Source organism: Culex pipiens, chromosome 1 (assembly GCF_016801865.2).
Source record: "Culex pipiens pallens isolate TS chromosome 1, TS_CPP_V2, whole genome shotgun sequence".
In the NCBI taxonomy this organism is placed as follows: Eukaryota; Metazoa; Arthropoda; class Insecta; order Diptera; family Culicidae; genus Culex; species Culex pipiens.
Window position 1 is genome coordinate 36,682,660 of NC_068937.1, and position 18,930 is coordinate 36,701,589.

Genomic DNA, 18,930 nt, shown 5'->3' on the forward strand with positions numbered 1-18,930 from the left:
ATCTCAAAATCGTATAAAATTATAAAAATAATTCATCTTACAGAACACCAGGTAGTCATTATTGATCAGCGCGCCCAGGTGCTTCTAGCATATGCGGCGAGTGTAGCTAATTTAGGTAATCTCAAATACTTGAAACTTTAAAATTCGATATCTCTGGAACGAAACATATTCCTTTCTGTCGATAAGTGATTCTTATGTAAAATTGGTCGGGGAATACGATGGTAAGGTCAAATTCAAAAAATAAATAGAGCTGTTTTGAGATACGGCCATTTAAAGTTTTCAATTGCGCAATACAGGTAGAACAATTATTTTAATCCAAATTTTGATCACGGAAATGGATTCTACGTCCAATTTCCTTCAAAATTGAGTCTAAGACCGACCCTCTAAGATTTGTGGTTCCTGAGTTATCGTCGTTTGAAGATATGGGTTTCGCTCAAAAATCGCCAAAAGGTCGATTTTTTGGGAGGGTACAAAAATGGAGGGGGTGGTCCGATTTGGATGAAATTCGGGATTTTTGCATGTTTTGATAGTCTCAACAGCTCTGCCAAATTTGAGTAGAATCGGAGATGGTAATTTTCAAATGCTGTTCCGCTTCAGATGGAATGACCCATTAGGGTGTAATATGCTGCCGTTTTACGGCGATATGATGTATACGCCATTTTGGACATTTTCAATTTTATTGTACAGTCTGATAAAGAATCTTATAAGCTACTTCCTGACGAAAGAATTTTTCAAAAAACTGTTCTGGGGCCCATTTTATTAAGCAAACAAACAATGATGTATACGCCAATTTTACTCATCATGATGTATGTATACATTGAGAATTCATAGAAGTCAAATTCAATACTGTTTGAATGTTGATTTGAGGTTTTGGGACCAAATCAAGATTGGGCAATATTTTATTACATTATTTCGATTTAATTCTTAAGGGAACGTCCATTAGGCATCATCCATAAAGTACGTCACGTTCTGAGGGAAGAGGCGGGTTTTGAGAAAGCGTGACGTTGCGTGTTAAAAGCATAGGGAAATCGTGACATAGGGAGTGGAGTAAATTTTGGCTGATATTAATGTGACGTACTTAATGGATGACACCTTATCCACATCCACGTAGACACTTTTTTGAAAATTCTAGACTCACCCACCTCCCTTGCTGACAATTGTTCATGCAAAAAATGTGTTTATGGAGCGTAGACAATCGCTAAGGGAGCGTTATTTTATTACGTAACGCAAAAAATCGGATTTTTAGACCCCCCCCCCCTGGTAACAAAATTTCTATACAAATTTTAAAAATTTTGTATGGAGCGTAACACGGCATCCGACCCCCCTCCCCCCAACTGCGTTACGTAATAAAAGAACGCTCCCTAATACCTCCCCCCCCTTAAAGTATCCACGTGGACAATGCACAGTGGGAAAAAGGGCCCAAAAAATTACCGCAACATGATTTCGCGCAAACCATCGATTGCTATACACCAAAAGCTTCGTTTTTGCACCAGGAACAATAATCCGATGAAAAATCGCACTGCACGGACCGGTGGACGGAGTACAGGCCACCGGAAGATCCGGATTTTTGGAAAAAGTGTCAGATTTATCCAATTGTGAACTGATAAGCTTTTTTCTACCATGAATAGTCACGCAAAACAATCCTAGAATAATATAAAATACCATAGGACCCATCGGAACCGGTTCCACCGATCTCCGGTGGCCACATCCGGAACCGCATTAGGAAACAGCATAAACTAGTCATGCGACGTATCAAACTTCTTGATTTTGGATGGAGAGTATCCTTAAAATGTATTTTTACCTCCGGTGACCGGTTCCCAGGTTCTCCGGTGGCCACATCCGAAGATCATATTTGGCAAATTCCTGAAACCACTCTTGCGACATATCAAACTTCATGTTTTTAAGAGAGGAGTGTATAACTCATGTCCCCATCGAAAATCAAGAAGTTTGATACGTCGCATGACTAGTTTACGCTGTTTCCTAATGCGGTTCCGGATGTGGCCACCGGAGATCAGTGGAACCGGTTCCGATGGGTCCTATGGTATTTTATATTATTCTAGGATTGTTTTGCGTGACTATTCATGGTAGAAGAAAGCTTATCAGTTCACAATTGGATAAATCTGACACGTTTTCCAAAAATCCGGATCTTCCGGTGGCCTGTACTCCGGCCACCGGTCCGTGCAGTGCGATTTTTCATCGGATTATTGTTCCTGGTGCAAAAACGAAGCTTTTGGTGTATAGCAATCGATGGTTTGCGCGAAGTCATGTTGCGGTAATTTTTTGGGCCCTTTTTTCCCACTGTGCAATGCATTACGGGATCCACTCAGCTATCAAAATAGCTGGCACAAAAAATAAAGCCAGCTTTGATCGAGCAATGTATACATACATCATTGGGCAGGAAAAGTAGTGATTTTTTATTGCTATTTTTACGGCCAAATGATGTTTGTGGTTCAAAATAGCAGAGAATAGGAAAAAACAAGAAACTTTGTGGGGGCCACATTTTTATTGTACTTTTTAACAGTTTCTACAGAGCAGACCTCAATTAGTCATTTTAAATTGAAATAATGAACAAAAACAGAAAATCGTGTCTACAGCAAAATCACCTCAATGGCGTATACATCATATCGCCGTAAAACGGCAGTATGGTTGTATGGAAAAAAATAAAGTTGTCCAAATTTAACTAGCACAGCAACTTTTTGGTTCCTTATAGAGTCCTTATGAATTCCCCAAAGTTTGGTAACGATTGGTTTAGTCCCCACTTTGCGCAAAGCGATTCAATTTTCCATACAAATTTGTATGGGAAAAATCATTTTTTTGAATTATGATATTTAAAAAATCCACGTTTTACGCTATATCAAAACCGGATTCATATTCGGATGCTCTGGAATGTGCTCTACAACTTTCCCGAAGAGAGTATGGTGCTAACTTGCTCCTATAAAAAGATACAGCGTGTTCAAAACTCGTCTAAAACGTGTTTTTTGATCGAAAAACACGTTTTAGACGAGTTTTGAGGACGCTGTATCTTCTTGTGTAGTTGCTTACATCGGGTACACACAAACATCGCAAATTTTAAAGTGGAGCTTACGCTACACTATCTATGTTGACTACTTTTATACCAGCTGTAGTGTTTTGTTGTTGTTGATCGGCAGGGTTGCAATTGTAAACAAAGTAAGTTATTGTTACAGATCATTCAAGCAAATCATTTTTTTTATATTTTTACTGTCCCTACCATCCCTGCTCACTAGTAAACCAAGCAGCAGTTTTCCTTTTATCTACTCTAGCGCACGCAACACTGTTGATTGACGTGAATTTGTAGCAAAATCCATTAAAAATATTTATGAACGCGGTGTATCTTTCACTAATCGTTCGTCCAGAAAAGGTTCAAAGCTCGCAATCGTGTTGTTCCCTTTCCTTATCGTTATCGATCGCAGTTTATTACACCCGAGAAAACAATATGGCCAATTGCCAATTTTAAACGTTAATTCGCAGACCTCGGAAGGTCATTTGAACTTCAATCGTCAAAGTCATTACGAATAGAGATTGAAATTGGAATGAAATTCTTTGCATTCCGTGATTGTCGTGTTATACCTCTTGGTTTCCTTTTGTTATCTGCAGAATTGTCTAATTATCGTCAATTTTGCTTAATTGCATCGTTAAGGTTTGTCACGTAACCCCTTCTTTCTAGTGGCCGGGCAGGGTATTGCAACAGTATGATGCCATTATAAAGTGAGTTCTCTTTTCTCGCGAACCGGATTTGATGGGAGCGGCACGATACGACAGCTTGGGACTTTCGTACAAGGTGATAAGATTGCCCTCTCGAGAGACTGGGATTTCTGCATCAAGGTCAAGAATGACCTCGAAGGTTGTTGGAAATCTTGATGAAGTGTCTGTGTTTCAATTCAACAAACAAATCTATAAACTTCCACTTGATACCATGAACTAGAGTCGTGAGTGCTGGTCAAGATCCGCTCAATCTACGACAGTCAGTGTAACGCATGCAAAACGGTCGGTGGTAGTTCCAAGAATCACTAAAATCCCAAGTAAAGTTGGGGGATAAACAACAATTCCAGGGAATCCCAGCTGATCTCGTTGTACAGGTGTGAGAAAAGGAGGTTGGTTTGAATATGTATCTTTTATGGATCATCGTGAAGTCGCATTCCAGGTTTAATTATTCAAAGATTGGGAGAAATCGAAATTGTATTGAACATGGTAGATAAATGTTCGAATTACGTCCAAGAAACAGTCACTCTAGAATAACCTGCGTCATTTCTTAAAATTACAAAACATGTAATTTCCTCACGTGTAACACTCATCAAACTTCCCACAAATTCACCAAGCCATCAATCCAATTCCACCGCAAACCAATTGCTGCGGAAAGCCCACAATCGACCGAGTTCAATTAAAGTGCATTGCGCAACCCGGGCCAAGCCCCCACAGGAGGTCAATTCTACGGCTAGTCAAAGAAATTTTCTCCACTTTACAAGCGCCGCGTTGGATAAAACAACCCCGCTAGTACATATGTCTATAACATCATTTTTTTCTGCGCTGGTTGGTTTTCCCTTCCGAAGCTCCGCAGTCCGTGGACATTCCTATCCACGAGTTGTGATTCACCAAGTTTTGCTTCTTTTCGCGCGCGCGCATTTTTCGCAAACCCCCGACGCCGTCGTCGTTCAAGTTCAACCTCGACGATCAGTCCGCGGGTAGACGCGTTACGGTGAAGATCTCCACTCACTCTATTGCTGGGGGGTTTTAGTTTGATCGATTTGAAAGTAGTTTCGATACGGTTGAGTGAGGAAAATATTCTTTTAAAAAAGGTGGTGACGCTTGGAACAGTCGGAATGACCAAGTCCTTGTGGAAAAGGGTAGGTTCTATTTTGGTAAAAATTAAAATTTAATTGTTCAAACAGCATGACTTCAAACTAGTTTCGCGTGAAAGGAAAACTTAGCATCGTTGTGTGAAAAAAGGGTGCAAAGAGTGAAACACTACCGAGCGTGCAAGTAATTTCTATTTACTACTATTTTTCATAGCTGAAGAAAAGTGACTAAAAGGCATTATACCTATCATGTGCGATCGCTAGATGCCTAGGATGGTTTGGATGATTGCACACTTCCAGAAAACAAGTTTTACGACTGCAATGGACTGTGACTGTTTGGAGAAGGTGTATTTTTTCTATTTGAAGTGCATTGAACCATTGCGATTATATTCTAACTTCAAGAAAAATCAAATCTCAACTAAATTCAATGTTTTCAGTTCTTAGTGATAACAAAATAAGTGAAATAACTCAACTTTTTTGTTAAACACTAACAGTTTATTAAAAAAATATGATTTTCAAATCAACAAAACGTTTTGTTGATTCAAATATGCCTTATTTTTCTGCGTGTTGAAAATTTTAGGATAATCCACACTCTGTCCTATTAATTCAAAACCGAAACAAGTTTCTCACATATAAAAACCGAACAATGCGGGATTCATCTCTATTTGTTGAAAAGTACACTATATACTTCAGAGTGCTGCGTAAAATCAAACTTTTTTTCAGTAAAATCGCTGTATCTTTCCAACAGTTCATTTTAGTTTGAGGTCTACATTGATTATTATGTAAAATTGTCCGGGGAACACGATGGTGATAAAATAAAACAAATAAAAATATCAGGAATTGGTCAAAACTGAACTTTAAAACATAAAACGTTAAAATAAAATATTAGTGGGCATTTAAGGGTTAAAATTTTATTTAAATCGAACTCCTTGGACAATTTAATATAATATGCCTCCTGTAGAAAGTCTTTTGCTTAGGTATTTGCAAGGTTATGATTTAATGAAAAAAAAGCTTTTAAGAAAATCGTCAAAAAAGAGGGCGGTGCCAAAAATAGAGGGATGGTTCAATCAGCACCAAACTTGAGATTTCTGTTAACTATCGATAGATGAACGTTCCCTCCAAGTTTGGTCCAAATCGGTAAAGGTCGAGTCCAAAAGTGTACTCAGTAGAATGACCCATATTAAAAAAATAACATAAAAAAACTTAAATGACTATTCTGATGCTGTCATTAGGCGTTTTATTCCGTTTGAAATGTTATGCTTAATTTCAACTTTTTTTTAAGCGAGCAGAAAATTTCACAAAAGTTTCGTTTTCTCACAAAATTTTCTCGAAATTCTAACTATAAGCAACCCGCAGTCTGATCAAAGTCAAAGTCTAAAAAGAAAGCTCTAAAAAAGTTGCTCTTTTTCAAGAATATTACGTGAAAACTAAGCACTTAATAAAAAAAACTGGTAAGTCATTGTCATTAGCATTTTTTGTGGAATCTAATTTTTTTTTTGCATATCGACAAAAAACATTTTTCATAAATTCTTCTTAAACACACGCAAAATATTGAAGTTTTAAAAAAATTGTATTGTTTGAATTCAACGATCAATAATAAAAACTGAAATGAAAAAAAAATATCTTTTTTCCGTGTACAATTTTTGTGTATAATTTCGGCAAATTTGTAAGACCTATTTTTACCATCTGACCCAACATCATTATCTGCTGATGGTAACAATGTTGTTCTGAAAACCCTTAATTAAAAATTAAAATTGTAACCTCCAACTTTGTCATAAGCACCAACTTGATCAGAAAATTGCTTCTTCAGTTACAGATTTTTTTATATTTACGTGCACTTTTCATATGACCAGTTCGTTAAATTGTATGGAGACTTGTATGTAAAAACTTAATACATTCAAAAAAAGGGAAAAATTATTGAGATTTCTACGATCTCTGGTCCAAAATTTCATGATTTTTAAAGCTCAAGAGTGTGAAAAAATCAAAAAGTTTTCTAAATTAAATTGTTGTTTTTTTGCAAAAAAAAAATTATAAAAATATTATTTGTTTTGATTCGATTTTTTTTATTTGTAGAACTTTATTGCGGAGGGGAGGGGAAATAAACACTTCAAAAGCAGATAGAATGAACTTTATACAACATGAGTATTGTGTACGTGTTCAAGAAATTAATGATTTAAACACTCTGTCACACTCCAGCAATACTAACTCATATTATTGAAGAAAAAAAACTAAAAACCCGATTTAATCCCACCAGGGGTGAGAAAGAGCCTTTCTTAGTAACGAGTATAACTTCTTTCAATTCATAACATCGACTTTGTTGTCTTTCTTTAGTAAGAAAGGCAAAAAGTAAATCGTTCTAAAATTTGATCGGGATTGCCCATCGATGTCAAATTTGTTTCAGATACTCACTCATGGTCTATACTATGAATGTCTAATCTAATCTAATCTATCAGACCCTAGCGCAGCCAATCTTTCAAAGGGATCCTGGAGAGTGCCTTAGGTTAGATGACGCCTAGCACTCTTCTTGTCATTTATTAACATTTGTAGTGCGCCATTGCATCGGAATGCATTGAAACATCACAAGCGTTAAAGCGGCCAGGCCTACTGCGTAAAGCCGTATCGCAGAGATGACTCGTAATTGGGTTGAGTTTGAGCACTGAGTGTTCGAACAACAACACAATTCTGAATCGACAGGGGAGGAAGAAGCGTGAGGACACACCACCATACGCTCCGAAATTTGGTTGTATTCGTTGGGAGCACCATGCTAAGAAGGTTTGGTACTCCGGGACCCTCTGGGATGGGACATTGTATTTCCACGAATGCCCTGGACACTATTTGCCGTGGTTATAGCGCCACAACTCGCTCTCATGGTCTGTACTATGAATGTAGAAAAAAAATCGGATAAAATTAGAAAAGAAAAATTTGGGCGAAGGTCACCAGGTGGGCTTTTACCTTTTTTGGGGGATTTTTTTTTTCTTATTGTAGGTTAATCAAACGGCTCTAACTCCAGAACCAAATTATGAATCTGGATGAAAATTTGGGAGGTTGTAGAGCTCGAAAAATGCAATTTTTTAGATAAATAAAAGATATAAAAATGAAAAATATTGAACATATTTTCATTTGAAATTGCCACATCCGAAAACAGATAGATATTTCTAAAATCGGCCTCGAAATGACCCATATTCAGCACACCAGCTTTCAAATGCATTTGGAACAATCAAAATCGAAAATAGAGGAGCGAAAACTTCGCGACACAAAATTTGGCAAAATTTTACCACACACGAACATCACTCGATCTCCACGGAATTTATTTTTTCAAAATTCTAGGGTTGGAGATAGACGAGTTCTGTCAAATTGAATCGATAGAGCGTCGAAAATCGATGCAGTGTGAATTTTGACGATTTTTCCGATGAAAATTTATGCTGTATTGTAATATTTACGAAGATGAAAATGACGTCCAGCTATAAAGTAAAACCTATACCTTTCTTTAGTACACGGAGAGACCGGCAGGGGCAAATCTAAGAAAATCTTGGTTAATTTAACTAAAAGTATGGGTTAATTTTTTACACAGCTTTTTTTCAACAATCGATTGTTGATTTTGTTAACCCGAAATTGCTGACCACCGGTAATTAAAATTAACTAAAAAAATATTTGGAATTGCCATTTTTTTTGGTTAAATGGCCGAAAAAAATTCTAGCAGTCGACTGCTAGAATATTTTTTTCAGAAAATTAACTAAAAATTTATTGTTTTCAGCTGAAATATTGTGGAATATTCTGTTAAAAACAGACTGGGAAGTGTTTTTCAACTATTTTTCAACAATTTTTTTTCGTTGTATCAACCGAAATATTTTTGCATGCAGTAAATTATTAGTAGTTTATAACAAAACATTTCTTAATTAGACATTATTTATGTAAGTGTTGATATATATTTTTTTAATTATCTGGGCTGGGCCGAATTTCTAGCTATATTTTAACTATTGTCTTACTTGAATACAGAAAAATATCAGCTAATTAGCTGTTGTTAGTAATTTTTTATTGAATTTTCGGTAAATTTTGTAATAATGCCTCACAAATAAATGCTGAGTGTTTTTATTTTCGCATTTATTCTGCCTAAAAATTTTACGTTTTGTACTACTTTGTTTTTTAGTATGAAATTATTAAATTACTGTTAAAAAGCATAAAAACAAAACTTTTTATTAACTGTTTTTATAAAACATGTAAAGTTTGATTAATGTTTAAAAAAATTACGTTGCATAAATCTAAAAAAATAATAAAAAAACATTTTACAAATGTTAAGTTTCTCGTGAATTCCTTAAAATTATAAACCGAGCAAAATTTTCACCAAGTTTTAAGCTTATATTTTTATTATGTTGTATAAAATTAAGTGTTGTATCCACTTACCATCACTGTGAAATCATCCGATAAGTCATCATCATCTACAATGGTCTCAGGTTTAGTTATTTTCCTTGTGGTTGGACACAGAATTTTCACTAAAGTGAACCTTTTGCTGCAAATAGACATGTGAAATGTATTAGTAATTTGATACAAAATTCTTAATTTCGGCTATAAACTGAAAAAAGGAACGTAAATAAATGTAATATATAAAAAAGAAATATCAATAATGCTACTTACCAAGGTTGCATTAATTTAACAATTAGTTTTGGCAGCGAACTTTCATTGCATTTGATTCAATTTATTCAACGTACTCCGATTCCTGAAAAAAATATTTTTAGTTTTACTTACCAGTTTATTGAGCAGTCGTATTGCAACAAAACTTTCAAGATAATAATTATCTTCTTTTATATATTTTATATATTTTTTTATATTTTACTTCATCTCTATTTTTTATGTTGGCATGTGTACGCATTTCTGTGTATTTTATTATTGATGATTCTGAAAAAAAAAGGTTCATTAAGATTTTATCCGTCGTAAGCACGAAGCTTTTTAATGATTCAGTTTTCTAATAAGAATCACATTAGGTAAATTATTGTGGAAAAATAAACCCATACTTACTTGGATTAACCAACATTTTGTTAAATTTGCCCGGGCTGCTTTATCCGTGAAGAGTCGGGCCGCCTTTCCCTTCTATTGCCCTCTCGTTCCATCAAACATTCTTATAACGTGTTCAACTCACTCGCATTAGAGGTCCTCATGGCGACCTTCGCTCTTGCTTGTCATAGTTTATCACCTGCAAAGAAATCATCAACAAACCTACTCACCAATTCCACCTCCCCAGTTGCAACACTTTGATTTGCCACTTCAACATTAGCTAAATAGTGTAAGTTTCACCTTTCACATCCTCTCACTTCACAATTAACAACACAAACTCAACAAATCGACCGCTCTCGATCGAATCCTAACTTCAAATGACAGACGTAAACAAACCCAAGTTCATCTTTTAAATATTCAACCAAATGTAAATTATATTCAACCAACAAAATTTTTGATTTTCCTAAAACCAAAGCTAACAGTCGAGCACGATCATTCGAGTTCGGGAAATCTGTTAGCTTTTTGCCTCTAGCATTTTCAACAAACAGGTTATTAAATTAATACTAAATTTTGGTTAATTTAACTGAAAATTGACAGTGACAAGTACGTTTTTGTTAATATTTACGAAAGTAAAATCAACAATTTTAATTGTTAAAATTTCTGAGCACGGTCTCTCCGTGTAAGAAAAGCAAAAACACATAAAAAAAAACCTTAAAATGTTGAAATAATTGTTTATTTATAAGAATAAAAAAAGTAAACACATTTAATTTTACTATTAAACAAGAATTAATTAGACTTTTATGAAGAAACGTTTCCAAGCAGCCTACAAAAAAAATAGTAAATTGTACATTTCTTGCCGCATTTATTCATTTTTTGATTGACCAAATTTTTCGTTTTATTGTTTATGTTTATAGGTTTTTCATGAGTTCAAATAAGCGATTCAGATTTTCTCTTCTCCAGAAATATTATTATCTAAATAAACATTTTTAGCAAAATATTGTTTTTTTTTATAAGTTTGAATGTGTTACTATCAACTTTTTTCCAAAAGAAAATCTCACAAATTTTGTCTGTATCCATTATGAAAATTTGAAGCTAGATTTTTCTAAAACCGTTTAACAAATTGAAACACGTTTCATGAGCATCTTTGTGGAAACAAACCACCCATTTCAAATTTGTACAACTCTGCTTTACCACCATGCTCTGATTCGTTATTTCTCTTCTTTGTACTAAAGTAGTTCATTACGAGTGAATTCTACCAGCAATGAACTCTAACTTCTGAATGAATTCATTCATTCGATTCATTCTCTCCACTATTCATTCTTACTACACAAACCGTTATCTCCAACGACTCACTACCTGGGTGGGAGATTCCGTACGCACACGGAGGTTCACCCGAACCAAAACAAAGAGAGTCGAGTCGAGTCGCTCAGGTTCAGATGTTTGTGATGAGTCAATGAAGCCAAAGAAGCGACAGTACAGACAATTAGCGAATCGCTGAAACTTTCCTTTGAAAAATACTGGGGTTTTGAGTTGTTTAACTGTATAAAAGATGTCGGATTCAACGAGCGAACGTGCTCGACTCATTCCAGCGATCCCTTCGGGATCAAGACAGTATGGGGCCACCGCGGAAAACGATGAAATTGTGAATTCTTTTAGCTGCAAACGTGAATACAATTTTTTCTAACACTAAAATTTCTTCTTCCAGACTCGTGACACGATGAGTAGCTTCGTGGTGAACAACGTGGCCGGCGAGTCCGGCCGCAAGCTGCCCCAGTACATCGCGGGGCTGGCCGCGTCCGGTGGTGCCCTCGCTGCCGGTACCTTCCTGGGGTGGACCTCGCCGGCGGAGATTCCGCTGGTGCGTGACTCCGAGTACGGGTTCACCATCACGACCGAGCAGTTCTCGTGGATTGGTTCGATGGCGAACCTGGGCGCGGCGCTGATGTGCTTCCCCATCGGGATCATGATGAAGCTGATTGGGCGCAAGTGGGCCATGCTGTCGATGGTGTTGCCGCTGGTGCTGGGCTGGGCCCTCATCATCTGGGCCAGCAATGTGGCCATGCTGATGGTGGGCCGGTTCTTCCTCGGTATCGGTGGTGGTGCGTTCTGTATTGCGGCGCCGACCTACACCGCGGAGATTGCCCAGTCGTCGATCCGGGGAACGCTGGGAACGTTCTTCCAGCTGCTCGTAACCGTCGGTATTCTGTTCGTGTACGGCGTGGGGGCGGCCGTGAACGTACAGGTGCTGAGCATCATTTGCGGCGTTATTCCGATTGCGTTCGGGTTGATCTTCTTCTTCATGCCGGAGAGTCCGCACTATTTCGTAAGTTCTTTTTAGATTTTAGAATTTCTATGCAATATCTACGTTATCGTGCTTTCTTGTAGCACGCCGTTTTTTTGACGTTTCACGTTTTTGTTAAACATAAGTGGAGTGTGCAATGTAAACAATATCAAACACGTTTTGTTTGATTGATCATTCTGGGTCTTGTCCCGTAATTTTGGTTGTCGATGTCTCGAGTTATAATTACAAATGATTACGGAAGTCGGGCATGTACGTGTGTCAAATGCGTTCTGACCAGAAATCCTTTAGGCCAGTCTTCTGGCAACATTGCACGGAGTTTTTACGGTTTTTGTTAAATATCTCAAGAACGAAATCGAATTCTGGGGATCTGTGAAGGTCAAAATGCATTTCAACATTCTAATTCAAATTTCCACTTCCCAGGTCGAGAAGAACCGCTACGACGATGCGTCCAAATCGCTCAAGTGGCTGCGGGGCAGCCGCTACGACGAGCGGGCCGAAATCGAGGAACTCAAGGCGGACGACGCCAAGATGCGCGAGGAGAAGATCACCTTCGTGCAGGGCTTCCAGCAAAAGTCCACCATCCGGGCGCTGATCATCTCGCTGGGGCTGATGTTCTTCCAGCAGCTGTCGGGCATCAACGCGGTCATTTTCTACACCAACTCGATCTTCGAGTCCGCGAACACGGGACTCAACTCGACCGACGCCACGATCATCGTCGGAAGCATCCAGGTCGCGGCCACCCTGCTGTCGACCTTCATCGTGGACAAGGCCGGCCGCCGGATGCTGCTCATGGTGTCGGACTTTTTCATGGCCGTGTCCACCATCCTGCTGGCGGTTTACTTCCAGCTGAAGCAATCGGATCCGGCCAAGGTCGCCGACCTCGGCTGGCTTCCCATCCTGGCCGTGTGCATGTTCATCGCCATGTTCTCCATCGGGTTCGGTCCGGTGCCGTGGCTGATGGTCGGCGAACTGTTCGCGAACAACGTCAAGGCGTACGCCAGTCCGCTGGCCGGTGTGTTCAACTGGTTGCTCGCCTTCCTGGTGACGAAGATCTTCGCCTCGCTCGTCGATGCGCTCGGCAGTGCCGGCGTGTTCTGGCTCTTCTCCGGCTTTTCGCTGCTCGGAACCGTGTTTGTGTTCTTCATCGTGCCCGAGACGAAGGGCATCTCGCTGCAGGAGATTCAACAGCTGTTGGGAGGGGAGAAGAACGCGAGCTCCGCACCGCCGGCCTCCGGGCTGAACAATCCGGCGTTCGACGAGAACAAGACGGAGGCGCAGTAGAGTTATGTTGCCAGGAGAAACGGTTTTTTGTTGTAAATAACTTCAAGATTGAGAAACGAAAAAATAATGCTGGGACATTGTGTAAGTTAGGTAGCTGTTGCAAACAATCCTCGTTGCACGACGATTTTAGAATTGACTACGAGAAAAGTGTGGAAACCAGAACTGACGTGTTTTATAATTATTATTATGTATTCTTATTTATTTAAGAACAAAGCTCGCATTTTGCCACTGATTTGTTGAATCGACATATCAAGATAGCGAAAAAAGCCTCTAAAGTGTTAAAATAAAAGTCGAAAATCAAAAAACAGTCTTTTAAATTTAAGAAAGAAACGTTAAATAAATAAATTAATCCTAAAATAGCTTCATTTTTATTTGAACATTACGAAACCCTTCCCGCTCGGAGCAAAATCGAGTTTTTCTGAAGTCTTTCTTGAAGTTGCAGAGACAGTCGACGGATGTGGGCTTTAAAATATCAAAACTCTCTCTGTTTGCAGCTTTGTTGATAAACAAACGGTCGTGTGGTTACCGCATCAAGTCCGTAGTAACAGTTCAATAAGGCGAATCTGCGTTTGTAAAAAAGCAGTCTATCCCCCTCTTATCTAACGTGAACAGTCAATTGAGCAAAAGGGATAGACTGCTTGTTTACAAACGCAGATTCGCCCTATCCAGATTTTTAAGCGAAGATGGCGTTCGAATTGTGAACGCCCGAAATGTCAAAGTCATGCAGTGGTACCAACATTACGAAAAAAGTGTGCCATGGCATGACAGCCACATTCTTTTTTCTAATGTTGGTGCTACTAAGCGATTCTGACATTTCGGACGTTCACACTTTGAACGCCATCTTTGCTTAAAAACCTGGATTGACCTGTTACTAAAAAGCAAAGTAATCCACTTTAATGACCCCCGGGTCTTTTGTGTTCCCTGTTGCAAGTTTCTGCTCATTTCTAGGCGTCCGAAGGTTATGAGTGGTGAGTCAACCAAAACCTCTTTTATGCAAATGGACCGACGTTTTACTTCCTCATCCGAAAGAAGGCGTGGTCAGGCAAATCTCGTCTCGAAAAATGCCACCTGGGATTGAACCCAGGCCATACTGGGGTTTAGAGACTACCACGCTAACCACTAAACCACCGGACCCGGCTAAACTGTTACTACGGAAGTTTAACCGGCGGGTAAAGTAATACACTCAAACCCCGATGGTTTGGCATCAACTGTAGTCAAACGAACGGGGTCACTTTTTAGTTTGACACCCTTTTTACATGGAGTTCACACACACTACTACTTTTAGTTTGACTTTTAGTTTGACTTTGACCAACCAACGGGGTACAAACTAAAAAAGTGTCAAACGAAAACGTGACCAAGTACCGGGGGTTAAATGTAAGAGAAAATGAAACTTTTTTCAAACAAGTAAATACTTTTTCAACTCTGGAAAAGTAGGCTGAGCAACAGAGATCTTCATAGCGTCACTGCTCGGATGGTGCACCGACACAAGCTTAGAACAAAAATAAAACAAAATGAATTGTTTCGGGAAAAGGCATTAATAACTGATTTATTAAAAAACAAACATCCTTAGAACTCGGCCTCAAAATGCAACCATCACTTGTAATACCCCAACCGCTCCGCTTCCTCCACAATCGACACGAACGCCGCCATCGTTTCCTCGCCCACGGGCGTAATCTGCCTCGCCGGCAGGATAAACATGTCCTCCGAATCCGGCGGCCCGCGCAGCTCGAACGTCAACGACACCGGAATCTTGCCCTCTTTGTAGGCCCAATCGATGCTGCCCCCGCTGGACGGGTAGATCGTCTCGTACTTACTCCCACCCTGGAAGCTGGTCCCGTGGACGGCTGTCAGTGCCGAAATTGCCTTTTCGGTGATTAATTTCAGGTGCTCGTAGTTGGGGACCTTCTGCGGAGTGTGCCCATAGGGAAACATCAGCAGCTGCGAGTACGAGTGCAGTGCGATGTACGTCCGGATGCGCTCCTTTTCGGCGTTGTCGCGGATAAAGTTGGCCAGCGCCTCGGCTTCCGGTTCGGAAAAGGCCGATCCGCCGGAAAAGTCGTAACTGCACGAGTCATTGCTGGAGCCGATTCCGCCCCAGTTGCTGGCAAAGTTCCGGTTGAGATCGACGCCTCGACACAGGCCGTACGGTTTTCGGTTCTTGCGCCAGAGCCGGTCCCCCTCGAAGGTGAACTTGTACCCGTCGGGGTTGACCACCGGAAAGAAGAACCAGTCGTAGTTGGTGGCAAGATTGACGATTCGCGGATCGGTTGAGGTTATTAGCTGGTTCAGGATGAAGGTCGCCGTCGCCGGGGAGATCCACTCTCGGGCGTGGATTCCACCCTCGACGAAGATCGCTTTGTTGTCCGGGCGACGGGAGAGCTTGACCCCCTTGATTGGAAGACCCTCGTATGAGGTTCCCAAGCTGAGGACGGTTACGCTGGAGTGCTCCGCGGACAGCTCATCCATCCAGGCGTAGATCGTCTCCAAGTGGTGGTAGTGATCCCAGTCTAGATCGGAGCCTTCGAATGGCTTAATCCACTTGGCTTCACTGTCGATCATGTCCTGCATGTTGTACTCCTACAAAGTTGAAGTGGTTAAAACAAAATCATCAAGAAGCCAAAAAACGAACAAACAACTCACCAAAACCCTTCCCGAGACCAAGAACCGATCCAACAGGTCCTCAAAGTCCGCCACCTTGCTGGCGGCCACCATGATCGTTAGCTCCTGTCCCGGCTGCCTGGCATGGCCGTAAAAGGTGCAGCTATCGCTCTTGGCTTCCAAGTCCTGAAACATCCGCACCTGCTCGTCACTGACCAGCTGAACCCGGTACAACCGATAGTGATCGTAGCGGGCTCGGTTTTCGGATGCTGCCAAAGCGAACGCGATTAGTACGAGAGGTATGAGTGACCCCGTAAATGATCCCTTCTTACCGGCCATCGTGGCTCAACTGAGACGTCGTTCAATCAATACGATCACAATATTGAACTTATCAGCCGAGATTCGGTTGCTGTGACTTTGGAGTTGTTCGCCTTTCTAGCCAGATGAATCTTCGGTCTCTTATCTTGAGAGCCGTATAATAGCGGTATTGTCTACCTCTGGCTTAACTGGTCGTAAACGGCGAGGTAGTCACTGATCCTCAGGGACTGTTTACTGTCTAATAAGAAAAGTCTGCCCAAAGATAAGTGGGACGAAAATAAACGACTCTGTCGTCGTGATGAATGGTGTTGAACGTCAAGAATTGAAAGCTTGAACATGACTTTCTCATTGTGGTTACGATTTATGTAACTACGGAGAGTTGGTTGCAGTGGATCGAGGAGTCAGAGTCGACAAATCCTAAAAAGCCGCAGTTATGAGTGGTTGCCTAAATTCCTACAACTTTGTATGCAAGATGATGGTGAAGTCGAAGCCGATATCTGTCGGATTCGACATTTTTAATAATCAAACAAACGATGTAACAATTCCAGTCTTTTATTCAATCTACGAATCTCAACTCTACAACTCTCCCTTCTCCGCCACGCCATCGTAATACCCCAACTTCCTCGCTTCGCCCAGCATCGCCACGTACGCGGCCAGCGATTCCTCCCCCGTCGGAACGATCTCCTCCGCCGGCAAGATAAACATATTGGTACTCTCCGGCGGACCTCGCAGCTCAAAGGTGTACGCCACCGGAACGCCACACTCGGCGTACGCCCAGTCCACGCTGTCCCCCGACGACGGATAGATGGTTTCGATCATCGCCCCCGCCAGGTACTGCTTGCCGTGGGTGTTACGAATCGCTTCCGAGCCACGTTCGCCAATCGCTACCAGGTCGGCGTAGTTGTCTACCCGGTCCGTGGTGTAACCGTACGGGAACATGATCAGCTGGGAGTACGAGTGCATCGAGAAGTACGTCCGGATGCGCGCCGATTGGGCGTTTTGCTTGACAAAGTTCTGGATGACCTGGGTTTCCGGCTCGCTGGCGGCGGATCCTCCGGCAAAGTCGTACGCACACGGGTCCGAACTCGCTCCGATGCCGTTCCAGTTGCTCTCAAAGTTCCGGTTCAGGTCGACTCCCCGGCACAAGCCGTACGGACGGCGGTTTTTGCGCCAGAAGCGATCCGCGTCGAAGGTGTACTTGTACCCGTCCGGATTGACCACCGGGAAGAAGAACCAGTCAAAGTTTGTGGCCAGGTCGCGGACTTCGGGGGCTTGAGACGTGAGCAGCTGGTTCAGGATGTACGTGCAAACCGCCGGGGAGATCCACTCGCGGGCGTGGATTCCGCATTCGACAAAGACAGCTGTATTGCCGGGTTTTGCAGACAGCTTTACTCCTTTGATGAGATTGCGTTCGTAACTCGCCTGCAGCGGGATGACCGTTAAGAGTTCCGGATACTTTGAAGCTTGCAGATCAAGCCACTTGTGGATCGTATCCAGGTGGAAGTAATGCGTCCAATCAAACTGTTCCGGAGCAGTTCCCTTTGGCATAACCGTCAACTCCTGCGCATCGATCAGCTCTTGGATGTTGTACAACTAAAACATAAACCAAAACCTCAGCAGATCCCCACCAAACCAATCCACCAAATCAACCTACCAACACCTGCCCCTGAATCTGAAACCGGTCCATCAGATCGCTGATCTCGGCGATCTTCTGCGGCGCAACCATAATCGACAGGTTCTGGTTCGGCTGCCGGGCATGACCCATGAACTGGTAGCTGTCGCTGCGGTTCTCCAGCTGCTGCATGATACCGACCTGTTCGTCCGTCTCCAGGAACACCCGGTAAATGCGGAACTGGTCGTAGCGGGCCTTGTTGCTCGCCGCGGCCGAGGCGGGACCATCGCAGGCGATACACGCGTTGATTCCGAAGAACACTGCCAGGATCAGCGGCGCGAGTTGCACCGGGTGATTGAGTAATCGCATCGCTTTCGGATAGTGATACCGCAAGTAAGAATACTACCGACTTGCCGGTAGGCACAGCAACGAATGATCTGAAGTGCATTATCAGCAAGCAGAGGAAGAGGTTCATGAACCGTTGTTCATTTCAAAGAGTGTTCACTCACGTAGCACGAGGTAGTGTGAGTAAACGTAAGAGCTCGGGTTTATCTGCCAAAACCAGATGATACAGCAGAACTAGCTGCAAGAATCGAATGTTGTGGACAGTATTGAATTTTATTTGATTTTTTTAAATGCAAGAATGCAATGACCTACGAAAATTTAAAAAAATATCTTCACAGACTAAACTCGAAAATTTAAAAAATATCTTCACAGGCTAAACTCGAGCGGAAGCATGAACTTTGGAATCCCCAAAAACAAATACAACTTGATTTTTTGAAAAATATTTAGATAGGCCCGAATGGTTTTTTTTCTACCAAGTTCGTATGGAGAATTTGGGCAGTTCGTCAAGGAGCAGACCACACAAATTCTTCATACAAACTTTGAAGAAAAAACGTATGAAACCTTAAAATGCTGTATGAAGGTGTCTGGACCAAAGAGTCGACGTTTGGGAATATTTTTATCGATTCCTTGAGATTTGTTAGGAGTTCATTAACATTAATGCTTAAAATAAC

The 18,930-nt window shown here is 41.2% G+C and overlaps 3 protein-coding genes across 6 annotated transcripts in view; 1 reads left to right on the forward strand and 2 right to left on the reverse strand.

Annotated features, from left to right (window-relative positions):
* Window positions 1-13,677, forward strand: part of LOC120414172 (facilitated trehalose transporter Tret1) — a 28,814-nt gene extending 15,137 nt beyond the window's left edge. The window contains exons 1-3 of one of the 3 annotated variants that reach the window (XM_039575235.2): window positions 4,706-4,862; window positions 11,509-12,126; window positions 12,526-13,677. In XM_039575235.2, coding sequence (XP_039431169.1) covers window positions 4,839-4,862; window positions 11,509-12,126; window positions 12,526-13,386 — 1,503 coding nt within the window. In that variant the 5' untranslated portion in view covers window positions 4,706-4,838 and the 3' untranslated portion in view covers window positions 13,387-13,677. Of the gene's footprint in view, window positions 1-4,705; window positions 4,863-11,317; window positions 11,446-11,508; window positions 12,127-12,525 lie in introns of those variants that run through there. The other 2 variants (XM_039575234.2, XM_052710715.1) reach the window with 2 other exon arrangements.
* Window positions 13,678-14,912: 1,235 nt separating this feature from the next.
* On the reverse strand, window positions 14,913-16,610 carry LOC120414177 (zinc carboxypeptidase-like). Of its 2 annotated transcripts, XM_039575251.2 has the most exons (3): window positions 16,317-16,608; window positions 16,027-16,253; window positions 14,913-15,963 (listed from the first exon to the last, which is right to left on the reverse strand). In XM_039575251.2, the coding sequence occupies exons 1-3, from the start codon at window positions 16,321-16,323 to the stop codon at window positions 14,980-14,982; spliced, it is 1,218 nt and encodes a 405-aa protein (XP_039431185.1). In that variant the 5' UTR covers window positions 16,324-16,608; the 3' UTR covers window positions 14,913-14,979. The 2 variants fall into 2 exon arrangements, with proteins under 2 accessions (XP_039431185.1, XP_039431184.1); XM_039575250.2 differs by having other exon boundaries at window positions 16,027-16,610.
* A 228-nt stretch (window positions 16,611-16,838) lies between these two features.
* Window positions 16,839-18,355, reverse strand: LOC120414176 (zinc carboxypeptidase-like). Its single transcript, XM_039575249.2, has 2 exons — window positions 17,957-18,355; window positions 16,839-17,895 (listed from the first exon to the last, which is right to left on the reverse strand). Exons 1-2 carry the CDS (start codon window positions 18,281-18,283, stop codon window positions 16,879-16,881), a joined length of 1,344 nt encoding a protein of 447 aa, XP_039431183.1. The 5' UTR covers window positions 18,284-18,355; the 3' UTR covers window positions 16,839-16,878.
* Between the last annotated feature and the right edge of the window lie 575 nt (window positions 18,356-18,930).